The 14,308-nt window shown below is 43.4% G+C and overlaps 1 protein-coding gene across 3 annotated transcripts in view; it reads right to left on the bottom strand.

The window, feature by feature from the left end:
- NUB1 (negative regulator of ubiquitin like proteins 1) overlaps positions 1-14,308 on the bottom strand; it is a 98,758-nt gene that overhangs the window by 21,732 nt on the left and 62,718 nt on the right. For all 3 annotated transcript variants that reach the window (XM_044294458.1, XM_044294459.1, XM_044294457.1), the window contains exons 9-11: positions 6,829-7,015; positions 2,898-3,005; positions 158-310 (exon numbers count right to left, since the gene is read on the bottom strand). In XM_044294458.1, coding sequence (XP_044150393.1) covers positions 158-310; positions 2,898-3,005; positions 6,829-7,015 — 448 coding nt within the window. The remainder of the gene's footprint in view (positions 1-157; positions 311-2,897; positions 3,006-6,828; positions 7,016-14,308) is intronic.

Here is a 14,308-nt window from a genome sequence, read left to right as displayed (position 1 = left end):
TGTTCTATAATTTGTGGAGTGGCCGCATGTATGCAGACAGCACACTGATGACATTCATGTGCAGTCCGCATTTTTATGGCACCAAAGAAAAACTGCGTATCGGACCAAAAAGACGGTTGTGTGCATGAGGCCTTATATATACGGAATCTGATATTACCTCTCGTTTACATGCAATATGATTTGCAGCATGTTCCACATTCCCATCACAGGCTCTCAGTGCCAGGCGTGCCTCCTGAGCAGAGCATCCGAGCTGCAAGAGAGTCTCCACTTTTGTAGGATCTATGGAAAGTTCATTATACAATCTGTTTGCCTGAAAGAAAAGAATCCAAATAATAAACAGATTTCAGTAAAGCTCTAACCCGTACACACTATCATTTTCTTTATCCTCAGCAAGTACAAAGCATCAGCTGCACTCTCTGTTCATTTACCATTAAAGGGGTTGTCCTCCTTTTGGATATTGATGACCTGTCCTCAGGATAAGTCATCAATATCGGATCGGTGGGGGTCTCACAACCAGCACCCCTATCAATCAGTATTTTGCAGCAGCTGGCGGCGTCAGAATCAAAACGCTGGATGGAGCCAGAAGTTAACGGATCCATCCACTGTGTAGTGGCCGGGTCAGGGTACTGCAGCTCAGCTCCTATTCATCTGAATGGAAAGCCACCAACAACATTTATCTGATTTTGGTTCTTATGAAACAGCACAATGCAGGAACACAACAAATCAGAACGTCATTTTAGATATAATCTGTTCACGGGAATTTTTAGGCACTGCTCTAAATTAACTTTACAAGGAAAAGGTCTCCCTTGGAGCAACCGAGGTCGCTAGATAATTTGCAGCTTTTATCAAATGGAATGTGTTGCCTTCATTTCATCTTACTAATTAAAACCAGACACTGAAACAGATTATGTGTATCTGTTTTTATTTTCTGAATGTATTTTTTATTTCATTTCTGTAGTTAATTTTAGGGGCAGCCATCTTGCCTGTGCTGAGATAAAAGATAAAAAGATATGCTTTACAGCAGCCACATGGGCATAGGAACCTGTGGTCTGGAGAGGACACATTAGAGGACATATATTACCACCAGTCCTTATCTCCCTGCGCTGGCGTAAAATGCGTCTGATTTGTTAAGAGGCGGAAGCCGCGATCCACAAACTGGCTGGCATAGACTTCAGCTATAACTTCCGCCACTTTCGGAAGAAAGTTATAGCAAATGCAGCTGCATGAAGCCACGCCCCCTTTCTGCTAAGTCACTTCTTATTAGCCTGTCTGCCCCATAGGCTGATTTTAATTAGTTTCAGTATAAAAGCTGTAGCCTGCAATCACTACATTCATGGGAAGCCGTCTGGCACAAGGAAAGGTATAGAGTGGGCTCGGCATGCATGTTGGTACCTGCATCCCTTGTAATGGAGGCCATTATGGCACCAAAAATGGTAAAAGGCAGAGTGGATCTAGCATGCATGTGGAACCAACACTTTCTGAACTTTATGGCGGCCATTATGGCGCATAACAGGTAGTATTTAGTGTTAGGACCCGTCTAACAGAGATCGCCTTGACGTTCGGCAGACGGGCTCAGATGGTTTTGTACAAAATAGATTTGCCAAGTATCTCACTTTATAAATAAGTGTAGCATTAGCACTATAATATTTTTTGTGACTATGGCATTGTTGTACTTTGTCTGGTTGGCAGGGTGCTGCTGCATTGTCTTTTTTTCTCTATGTTTTCAGCCATGGCACCTGTGCAGTGCTGACTAACCCCCTTTTCTTTGGATATATATATTATTATTTTTTTCCATTCATTGTTATACTACCAGTGATGATAATGAAGTGACCATTTTAAAATGATTATGAGGTGTAGTGGTCAGTGTGAAAAATGCAAGAGTATAGGATTTAATTAAAACACAGAAAGTGAATGGGCAAATTGAAGGAATATTCTCATCTGTACATTTATGGCATATCCATAGCAGAGAGAGCACTGTTCTCTGAACTCCCATAGAAGTGAATGGAGAGAGTGTGCATACAGAACCACTTCTCCATTCATAGTGACATCAGACAGGGCTCCGTTGTCGAATCAAGTGCAGTACCCATACCCATTAGACATTTATGGTAGATCATGTGGATTAGGCTACATGCACACGACAGTGCAGTTTTTTTGCGGTCCGCAAAAAACTGAAGCCGCCCGTGTGTATTCAGCAATTTGTGTAACGGAACTGGCGACTCATTGCAGACATGCCTATTCTTGTCCACAAAACGGACAAGAATAGGACATGCTATATTTTTTTTGCGGGGCTACAGAACGGTGCAACGGATGCAGCCAGCACACGGAGTGCTTTCTGCATCTTATGCGGCCCCATTGAAATTAATGGGTCCGCACCCGAGCCACAGAACCTGTGGCTCGGATGCGGACCCAAACAACGGTCGTGTGCATGAGGCCTAAATCACACGTCCAGATGAGAATACCCCTTAAAAACGGCAAAAAATGCCATGGTTCACATGAAAATTTGATTTACACAATCCTTTTAACCCCTGAATTATGACTGTATGTCATGAGTAGCCTCGTATTAAGCCTCTGTGATGTTACAGATCATCCAAGCTCAAAAACTGTGCCTGCACAGGAGCCTGCCACTGACAGCCAGTCTCCCACTGTAAAGACTGGGATTGGAGATAATGCTGATCCAGGTTGTTTAACCCCCTAAATGCCATGGTCAACAGCAACCACTGCATCTAGGCAATTAGACTGTCTGCATCCCCCCACTCCCACAAATACAAACTCACCCCTTCCTAATGCGGCGAGGGGTTAAAAAAAACAAAACAAATTATGGCGAAAATATGGCATGCACCATGATCTACAACTTTTTAATGCCACAAAAGAAAAGGTCAAGCATTAATAAATCTTACCTCAGAGAGTTTGTCGGTCGCCTCTCTGGCCTTACCATTGTAGTAACTTACTATCCCCTGCAGTAGATAAAGTCTTAGGAATAGTACTTTCTCTTTCCCATAATTTCCCTGCAATAAGCAAAATTATAAAAAAGATATATACCAGTGATTAATCAAAGTGAGACGCATGACATTTCCACTGTAGGAACTGAATATGCTTGTGGTGTCACTTTTATATTTAAAGTCATCCAAGATGTGCTCAGCCCTGACCAGCTCTATGGGCGGCTGAACATTGACTAATAAAAGTCTGGCACTCCAGTGTAGAAACTTGCATTAAAGCGCTTCTCTCACTCCAGCAAATGGCATTTATCATGTGGAGAAAGTTAAAGGGAGTCTGTCACCTAATTATCACCAATACCTGTGTGTACTTTGTGCTTTTATTCCACGGACGTGTGAATGGACCCTTATTCTGCTGGAAAACAGCGCCCAAATGCCCAGCTGAAAGTGAAAGTAAAAACAGCTTTCTAATGGCTATATCTTCTGATATAGTGGATCTAATGCTGTCAGGTCAGGTTCATATTTCTAGCTGGTACCAATCCCAAGATATGAGCCCTGCCCTCTTCAGTCTGGTTTGCTTTGGGCACTTGCAGCAGCAGAGCTGGGCACTTGGGTGCTTTTCCTGGACATGGAATACAGATACAAGGTGCACACAGGTATGCTTGGGATGTGTATGCAATCTTCATGGGGGAGTGCTCTTAGTTGTATTGGTGAAAAACACGTAACAGACTCCCTTTAATATAAGGCACTTACTAATGTATTGTGATTGTCCATATTGTCTCCTTTGCTGGCTGGATTCATTTTTCTATCGCATTACATACTGCTCGTATCCAGGGGTTACGTCCACCCTGTAATCCATCAGTGGTGGCCGTGCTTGAACACTAGTGCAGCAGATCCTGTCCTGGCCTCCTCTTATCTGCACTGCAGTGGTGGTCGTAACCCTTGGATATGAGCGGTATATAAAGCAATGTAAAAATGAATCCAGCCAGCAAAGGAGGCATTATGGACAATCGCAATACATTAGCAAGTGCCTTGTATTAACGTTCTCTACATGATACATGCAATTTGCTGAAGTGAGGCAGCCCCTTTTAATGCCACGTTTAGATGAGAACACATTAGAAATCTCTCCCTGTTAGTGCAGTATCTGTATGATTATCAGAGAGGTGTAGTCGGTAAGTCAAAGTTCAAACTCCTTTTATCACACTCCAGCTCTGACTCCGATTGCTTCATAAATGGCAAATGATTAGTAATAACTAGGGATGAGCGATCCCGTTGAAGGTCGCGTTTGCCGGGTTCTGAAAACCTTCAGGTCAAAGTTCGGGTTCGGGACGCAAACTTGACCTCAAACCCTTGATATGAAAGCACAATGAAATTCCAGCACTCACGATTTTGGTAGCTAAAATCTTCGTCTTTTATTCAGGCACTCAAACCCCACTGAAATCAATGGGGACCCGAACTTCACGTTATTATTTTCCGTTATAACATGGTTATATCGGAAAATAATAGCATTCTTAAGACATAATGCAAAAGAATATGTCTATTTAGGGGTTAAAAACAACTCTCCTCCTATCTTCATTCAGCAGGGCCTGCAATGACGTCACCGCGCTCTCCCAAGAATGCTTTTATTTTCCTATATACCCATGTTCTAATGGAAAATAATAAAAAACCCGAACACCGAACCCGAACGTCAGTTAATAAGCCCGGGTTCGGGTCCAGGTACCCGGACTTGGAAAGTTCTGTATGAACCTGCACTTTGCAGTTCGGGTTCGCTCATCCCTAGTAATAACCAATTTATTGTGCTACAGAAAACACATTTATTAGAATACAATTTCTGAACACATAACATTTCTAAATTCTTGTAAGTAAATATGCAGCGCACTATGCATTTAATAACTGGAAAACACTATTATACACTTTGTCATTTTAAGAAATCTATGAATTTTTCCTTATGAAAAAGTTAGAAAAGCTCTATAGGTATGAGCTGGAAAAGCAGAGCATCATGTGCAAGTCTTAATGGGAATAAAAGAAACATGTAAAAAGTGCAGCTCCTACAGTCAGTGCTGCCATAAAAGGGCTGTCACGGATTAAATATTTTTTTCACAGGTGCCTGCAGCCTGCCTCCCCTATGGAAAGAGTCATACCTGCTCCCCTGTGCCACCCATGTGTTTACATCATCCCCAACATGGGCATGATCATCTGCTCCGCTGCAACCAATTGCTGGCTGCAGTGATGATGTGTCCAAGAGTAGAAGCAGTAGAGCAGGTGATAATGCCCATGCTGGTGAGGAAGTAAACGAGGAAGTAAACATGTCGCGGACCAGAAGATGGATGAATGGGCGCCAGGGAGCAGGTAAGTGTGATTCTTTTCACAGCAGAGGCAGATGGCAGGCAGCGGTGAAAAGTTACTTATTCCTGCACACCCCCTTTAATACTGTATTCCTGTCCTGTCTAGCAGTTCTGAGATGACTGCAGGCATGTCCAGCAGTGAACTATTTACTACGGAGCATGTGCAGCACAGTTTCAAGCATTGTAACTAAGGGTCTTTACCTAGTAAAAGGGACGGGAGGGGTGAGAACGGATTCTCTATCACCACTAGAACACTTGCTTATCACAGTTTTTGATAAATGGGGGCAGTATAGTGATGAAACTTAAAATATTTCTGATTAACCTTTCTAAATTCCTATGAACGTTATTACTGTAATTGTACAATATTAATAACAGATTTCTACATTTCTACCAACTCCGATTCCGCCCAAAATTAGCTTCCACTCCACAGGCCTGATTATTTGATTTACTAAGCGTTGACTTGCCTCATCATACTGATGAGGGGCAAGAACCCTGAAACAGCCGTCTAGGTGGTGCAAATGCCATACCTAAGGCTACTTTCACACCTGCGTTCAGGTGTCCGCTCGTGAGCTCCGTTTGAAGGAGCTCACAAGCGGCCCTGAACGCAGCCGTCTGGCCCTAATGTATTCTCAGTGGAGGCGGATCCATTGAGAATGCATCCGCCTGCCAGCGTTCAGCCTCCGCTCCGCTCAGCGAGCGGACACCTGAACGCTGCAAGCAGCGTTCGGGTGTCCGCCTGGCCGTGCGGAGGCGAGCGGATCCGTTCCGACTTACAATGTAAGTCAATGGGGACGGATCCGCTTGAAGATGACACCATATGGCTCAATCTTTAAGCGGATCCGTCCCCCATTGACTTTCAATGTAAAGTCTGAACGGATCCGCTCAGGCTACTTTCACACTTAGAAATTTTTCTAAGTTATAATGCAGACGGATCCGTTCTGAACGGAGCCACCGTCTGCATTAATATGAGCGGATCCGTTCAGAACGGATCCGATCGAATGCTAGTGTGAAAGTAGCCTAAGCCAAACCAAGGAAATAACCACACAGTGCAAACCAGCCTTCAACTTCAAAGGGGTTGCCCTGGATTTTTTTTTTTTTTTTTTTTTAAATGAAGAGAAATACCGTACATTTACATGCTCCCCGGCACTTGGGCCACTGTCCCCAAGGGGCACATGTCCCAGCAGTAACGTGTTGCTTAAGGACAAGTCACCACTGAGACCAGTAACTGGTGCAGCACTACATGCGATCCCGTCCTTGGGAATGTTGACAGACGAGGACCGGAAGTTCAGTGCAGACAGTCCAGAAGCCAGGAAAAGGGAGTGGGTAAGTAGCTTTTCTCTTCTTCACAGGTACTGCTGACTGTAAAATGTTGTGCAACCCCTTTAAAAGCGGTTGAGATTTATTATACTTACTTATGGGGTGAATTTGTTGGCGTTTGTGCATATATTGCAACTACAATGCAAGATCAACTTCAATATATACAACTGTAAAATGGTGTTAAGAGGGAACATTAATGTGAAGGTTTTTTTTTTTTTTTTTTTTTAACATACTTTAATGTTGACCAGCCTTTCATGGTTTTCTCCATAACATTTGTTTAAGCACCTCTGGGACATATTGAGTTTAGATTCTGCATCATCCAGGCAATCTAACTGTCCCAAGCGAAAGTAGCACCACACGATATCAAGCTGCAGGACGGCATAATTATCCACCGAATTTAGTAGATCTGTCCCGCACTCGCTGGAAGGAAGAAAGCAAAAAAGAAAACATTTCAGTCAAGGAAAGAAAAAATGCAGGTACTTTGACATGGGGAGATTATTTGCCAGCAAAAAAGTGCCAATTGGTGATACAGCATCAGTGTTTGTTTAGTACTTTTAAATGTACCAATCATCCTAATGAGGACGAAGCATCAGTAATAAGATGGTTCGTCACATTTTTTGCCAGTGCATCCCTGGAACATTTATGTTGCCGCTCAAAAGATGCAATCGGCCAACAGCTGATCACTTGGGGAATAAATGATTGTGTGAAGGTTCTTTAGCTTGATCAATAGCCCTTGTAAAAGAGCCCAACAGGAAAGTCATGAAATCACAAGTAATTCATACTAAATGGACGGCTGAACCCCTCTGCATTTGTCCTGGTGTCACTACAGCAGTAGGTGAGCAGTCCCAAGGAACAATGTTGACATCTGACAACCTCCTGTCCTCTGCCTCTCCGACCTTTGGCCTAAAGGGGTTCTTCAAACTATTGAGCACTTAAAGAGAGTCTGTCACAAGGAAACTGACAGCGCTAGGTTCCTGCATAGCCACCTTGCATGTCAATCAAGACAGAGGAGGAAGCAGGAGGAGCAGGGGTACACAGAGTGACATGGACCGACCTTGGTGCACTTATCTGCTCATCTGCATATGGATTAAAATATATATATTTTTCTCCAGAATGTAGCAATGCATTACTATCATTAGTAACATTCAGCTGAGCTAACCCTACAAGGCATTGTGCCTGGTTTATCAGTGAATTTTCTGGTGACAGATTCCCTTTAAACGTACTTTTCTGCGCCCCCTCTGATGCAGCACCACTGCTCTGTCCAGTGACATTGTTGGGGCTGCAGTGGTATACCACTACAGACAATTGCTAGCCTCAGGGTGTCATGCCGTACATTGCTGAGGCAGACTGATTGACAGCAGTATGCAGGACATCTCCGCTACAGCCACAACAACCCATTACTTGCTCCAGCCCGGGGAAGAGGATGGAGCGGTAATGCTGGATCAGAGGGAGCACACATAATGTGCTTTTACTACTTTACCTTTATATAATACGCAATTCAGAAAATTTATTTTAACTTGAACTATAAAAATTAAAAGGATGTTCCAGTCACGAAAGTTAGTCTCCATCTATAGTAAATGACCACACAAGCATTCTTTCAGGTTACAAACTTACAGTGACAGATACTATGATCTCAACTTTAATATACAGTTGCAAGAAAAAGTATGTGAACCCTTTGGAATTATATGGATTTCGGCACAAATTGGTCATAAAATGTGATCTGATCTTCATCTAAGTCACAACAATAGACAATCACAGTCTGCTTTAACTAATAACACACAAAGAATTAAATGTTACCATGTTTTTATTGAACACACCATGTAAACATTCACAGTGCAGATAGGAAAAAGTATGTGAACCCCTAGACTAATGACATCTCCAAGAGCTAATTGGAGTGAGGTGTCAGCCAACTGGAGTCCAATCAATGAGATGAGATTGGAGGTGTTGGTTACAGCTGCCCTGCCCTATAAAAACACACACCAGTTCTGGGTTTGCTTTTCACAAGAAGCATTGCTTGATGTGAATGATGCCTCGCACAAAAGAGCTCTCAGAAGACCTACGATTAAGAATTGTTGACTTGCATAAAGCTGGAAAGGGTTTCAAAAGTATCTCCAAAAGCCTTGCTGTTCATCAGTCCACAGTAAGACAAATTGTCTATAAATGGAGAAAGTTCAGCAGTGCTGCTACTATCCCTAGGAGTGGCCGTCCTGTAAAGATGACTGCAAGAGCACAGCGCAGACTGCTCAATGAGGTGAAGAAGAATCCTAGAGTGTCAGCTAAAGACTTACAAAAGTCTCTGGCATATGCTAACATCCCTGTTAGCAAATCTACGATATGTAAAACACTAAACAAGAATGGATTTAATGGGAGGATACCACAGAGGAAGCCACTGTTGTCCAAAATAAAAACATTGCTGCACGTTTACAGTTTGCACAAAAGCACCTGGATGTTCCACAGCAGTACTGGCAAAATATTCTGTGGACAGATGAAACCAAAGTTGAGTTGTTTGGAAGAAACACACATCACTATGTGTGGAGAAAAAGAGGCACAGTACACCAACATCAAAACCTCATCCCAACTGTTAAGTATGGTTGTGGGGGCATCATGGTTTGGGGCTGCTTTGCTTTGTCAGGGCCTGGACGGATTGCTATCATTGAAGGAAAAATGAATTCCCAAGTTTATCAAGACATTTTGCAGGAGAACTTAATCCATCTGGCCAAGGAATTCTTGGATGCTGCATGACCTTTTCTTCTCCCCTGAAAAACAACAAACAACGAGGAAGACTTCCTCAAATCTTTAGTCCTGGACAAATACTGAGTTAAACACCTTCTAAGTCGAGGCAATGATAAGCTTTTTCTTCTTTAGTAGATGGTAACTGATAGAAAGTTGGGAGTACAATCACTTGAGACCTGTGAAACTTGGAAGCCACCTTAGGGAGTAAGGCTGGATCAGGTTGAATGATCACCCTATCTTTAAGTATGGTGGTATAGGGAGGATTGATGGAAATACTGTGAAGTTCACTAATCCTACGGGCCGAAGTCAGAGCTACTAAAAGACATAGCTTAAAGAATACATGCTTTAAGGAAACCTCCTCAATAGGCTCAAAGGGATGTTTTATTAAGGCATTTAGGACTAAATTTAAATCTTAAGGGGCTATCTTGAGTGCAAGATTAAGAGAAGAACGGGAGACGGATCTGAAAAATCTAGATATCCACGGATCTGATGACAAGTTTTCATTAAACAAGACTGAGAGAGCCGAAACTTGAACTTTTAAGGTGCTGGGAGATAACCCTAACTGCAACCCGTTCTGAAGAAATTCTAACACCTGGAAAACCGGAACCTGGGAGGGAAGGGATGTCCCTAAAATCAATATCAGCAAAACTCAAACATTTCTTCAAAATTTTTGCCTAAATGTTACTCTCTTTCTACATTTCAAGAGGGTATTTACAAAGTTGGACGAGAAACCCTTCTTGGCTAGCAGGAACCTTTCAAATTCCATGCTGTCAGATGGAGGCTCCATATCTGTGGATGGAAAATTGGTCCTTGAGACAGAAGATCGTGGATCTCCAGAAGGACCCACGGGTCCGACACCGACATCTTTCTTAACCAAGTAAACCACGTTCTTCTGGGCCAAAAGGGAGCTATTAAAATCACCCAAGCACGATCTTCCCTTGTCTTCTGCAATACTCTGGGATTCAAGGGAAATGGAAGGGAAGGCATATCCCAGGGTAAAATTCCAAATGTGCAGGAAGGCATCTAGACCACAGGGGGATCCCTCTGGAGACAGAGAAAATAAATTATTTACTTTCCTATTCTGACTAGTAGCAAACAGGTCTACTGATGGAACCCCCCAAAGGTCAGAATTCCCATAAAAAAATGTCTGGTTTAGACTCCATTCCTCTTGGAAGATAACATAACGACTTAAAAAATCCACCTGAATATTATCTGTGCCCTTAATGTGAACTGCAGATATGGAACTGCATTATTTTTTTTAGCCAACTGAAGGATTTTGCTTGTCATTACCATTAAGGTCTTGACACTGGTAGCCCCTTGTTTGTTTAAATAGGAAACTACAGTGCTATTGTCTGACATGATTCTAAGATGTCTGTTGGATATTAATGGGAGAACCTCTAGCATAGCGAATTTCACTGCCATAAGTTCCTTCATATTTGATGAAGCTGACTTCTGACCACCTTGCTATAAGCCCTGAATAGAGCGCTCTAGAATATGGGCCCCCCATCCCCAAGGGCTTGCGTCTGTAGTCAAGCATAAAAGATAATTTTTTATCCAAGGGGCCCCCTGGGTTAAATTGTCTCTTACCAACCACCACCTTAATTCCTTTATGGTCTTTTCTGGTATAATTAAACAAGATTCTAAGGGTTTCTTGCCCCCTTCCCAGGACGTCAACAGGTCCCATTGTAGCCCTCTGGAATGGAACTGGGCCCATACAACAGCTGGGATACATGAAGTCAGACTCCCCAGAATCAACATACCTTTTCTTAAGGTTACTCTTGGGTTTTGGGCTAGATCTTGTATCTTTTCTCTTAAATTCCAGATCTTCTCTTCCGTCAGGAAACACTTCTGTATCCTTGAATCCAACCACAATCCTAGAAAAAGCTGATCTTGTGATGGCTCTGGTCTCTTCCAGAATCTGCGACACCTCCTGTACCGCTTTCCTGCAGGCCTCCCCTGATTCTCCGACTATCAAAAGGTCGTCTAGATAAGGGATAAAAAGAATATCCTTTTCCCTGATAGGAGCTGCCATTTCCGAGATTATCTTTGTGAACACCTTTGGCACCATTGACAGTTTAAAGGGAAAGGCCTGAAATTGCAGATGTCTGATAACTCCCCCTAGTTCTACTGCTACCCGAAGGAACTTCTGATAGTCCCGATGTATAGGGACATGAAAACAGGCGTCTTTTAGGTCCAGGACCGCCATGAAGCAATTGGAATATAGTAAATGTATTGCTATTTTATGGTCACCATTTTGAACTTCTTTATGACCAAGAACCCATTTAGCTTTCTTAAATTTATAATTGTTCTGAAGGTACTATCTGTTTTTTTCACTAGAAAGAGGGGAGAGTAAAAACCTTTTCCTTCCTGGCCTTCTGGTACTGGAATCAGGACTTCTTTTTCTAGCAACCGTAGTATTTCTAGTTCTATAGAATCTGTCCTTTTCCCCCCAGACTTTGTGACTATAAACCTTACTGGAGGAGGGGAACAAAACTCTAGCTTTAAAACCTAGAACTATGGTGTCTAAGATCCAGGAGCTGTTGGAAATTTGCTGCGATGCAGAAAGACTTTGCTAGTCTTCCTCCTACTGGCAACCTGGCGTCATTGCTGGACCCCTGATTTTTTTTTTATCAGTCAAGGATTGGCCGAGGAGAAAAAAACCTCTTCCGCTTCTCCTTTGTGATCTGTATTTAAATTCTCAGTTTTTTTTGTCTCCTTCTTTATTACCTCGAAAGGAGCAAAAGGGATGATCAGTTCTTCGCATAGCAGAAAAGGTTTGCATAGGAAATCTATTTTTCTTATCTGCTGCCTTTTCTAACAGCTCATCTAAGGCAGAACCGAACAGAAACTCTCCCTCACAAGGGGCACCACACAGCCTCTTCTTAAGACAGCAAATCCCAACTCAAACCTTTAAGCCACAATGCCCTACGGGCAGAGTTAGCGAGAGCAGAAAATCTAGCAGCCAGTCTAATAGAATCTGCAGAGGCCTTTTTTTTAATGGTAGGGAGACCTGCTAGAATTTCTTCCATAGGACATTTGTTTTTTACTCGATCTTCTAGTTCAGAGAGCCAAACAATCAAGGAACAGGCTGTACAAGTGGATGAGATAGTGTCACGAGGGTATCGAGAACCACGCCTGACTCCGTTATACCCGGGGTCAGGAAGTCGCAGCGGTTGGCTGCACGCTCTATTTAAGATAGGGCTGTTTTCCTTATGGTAGATTTCTGGGTTTGCTTTGCAAACCCTTTTGGCTCACTCAGGGATCCGTAGCTCCTTCTCCTCAGCTGTTCCTTGTCCAGCACTCCCAAACCTCCTTATATTCCTCTCTCACACTTTTCTGGTTGCCAGAGATAGAGCTTCCTGCCTGGACATCTATCCTGACCCACTGGAGCTGTGTTGCTGCGTTCTCTGACTGTTGATTCAGAACGCTACCCTCCGGATCCCTGTTGGACCTTTTTGGACAGTTGTTGTCGTCCACCTGGGTGTTTGTGTTTGTCTGTGTTTGTCTGTCCTCTCCCTGGTGTTTCCCTCTTAGTGCAGTGGTGAGGACTAGCGATCCCACCGGCCCGTTCACTATCTAGGGCTCATTTCAGGGAAAGCCAGGGTTTAGGCACGTGATCGCCGAACGGGTGAGGAACCCGTCTAGGGACGTCAGGGCAGTCAGGTGCCAGCCGCAAGGTGAGTTAGGGGTCACCACCTTTCCCTCTCCCTTAGGCAGGGCTTTCCCTGTTTTCCTCCCTGTGCGTGACACCGGTCATTACAGATAGAAGGCCTGAAAGAGGATGTGGCCGCCTTCCATGCACCCTTCAAAAACCAATCAGCTTTTTTATCTAATGGGTCCTTAAGGGAGCCTATATCTTCAAAATGGAGACTTAGTTACTTAGTTACTTTAGAAATGGCAACATCTATCTTGGGCGCTTTGTTCCAAGGGGCGCAATCCACTTCTGAAAAGAGGTATTTTCTTTAAATATTTTTTGAAATATAAACTCTCCTACCTGACTTATTCGACTCCCCTTTAATTAGAGACATAACATTTTTTTATGTACAGGAAAGCATTTCTGATGCCTGATTTCAAGCCTCCCCAAACATGGACCTCTGACCTGACTAACGTCTGAAGGTTCTCATAATAAAGGACGGCGATTCCTCCGCTACTGTTTTATCGATGCAACCCTGACACAACGTCTTCATATATTCAGAAGGTAAAGGGTATCTGCATAGGGAACATTCCTTATACTTCTTTTTAGATATAGCTTTCTTGGGTTTACCCTGTAAAGTATATTTATATATATACAATTAGCACAGGACCATTCAGGCTGGAATACCCCACCGCCAGGAGATATTCCTTATACCAGAATAGCTGACACTACTTCCTCCTATTTGCATATGACCCGTTGGCAGCCTTTTAGGCGCTTCCCCTGACGTCATTACAGAGCTCCCCCACATCTGGCGCTTGCGTTCCAGGCCTCCCTTCCAGACGTCTTCCGCTTCCTGTTAAACCACTCAGGCTTCCAGAAGCTACTGCTCCTCCCCTGGGCCTTGTAACTAACTGCCTAAGGTGCGCAACCACGCAGGCAAGCCCCATAGCGCTTTTGAGTCCTCCTCTCCAGCTATCGCACCACTGCACGCCTGTCAACGCATAAATAATGCCGCCATCTACAGAAAGGGACCACAGGTAACCAGGGCACCCAAGGGAGAAGCCACATCGAGAACTTCAGGCTTCCCTCCAGAGACAGGAAATCATACTGAGGTGGAAGGACAGCCTCCGCCATTTCGTACTTCAGGTTTCCTGTCTGTGGGGGCGAAGCCTCTCTCTCGTGGTGCTGTCGTGGGTGAGGGGAAAATTATAAATCAGACGAGCCAGCTGGTCTTTTTTTTTTTTATAACTTGCAATTACAAAAGTATTTAGATTCAGGTGCTGGTTTGAAAAATATAGAATATTTTTCATGGGACCTGCAACCTCTCCTGACATATCTTAGTAAGT

This window comes from Bufo gargarizans, chromosome 5, assembly GCF_014858855.1.
Source record: "Bufo gargarizans isolate SCDJY-AF-19 chromosome 5, ASM1485885v1, whole genome shotgun sequence".
Lineage (NCBI taxonomy): Eukaryota > Metazoa > Chordata > Amphibia > Anura > Bufonidae > Bufo > Bufo gargarizans.
This window is presented reverse-complemented; position numbering and strand designations above follow the sequence as displayed.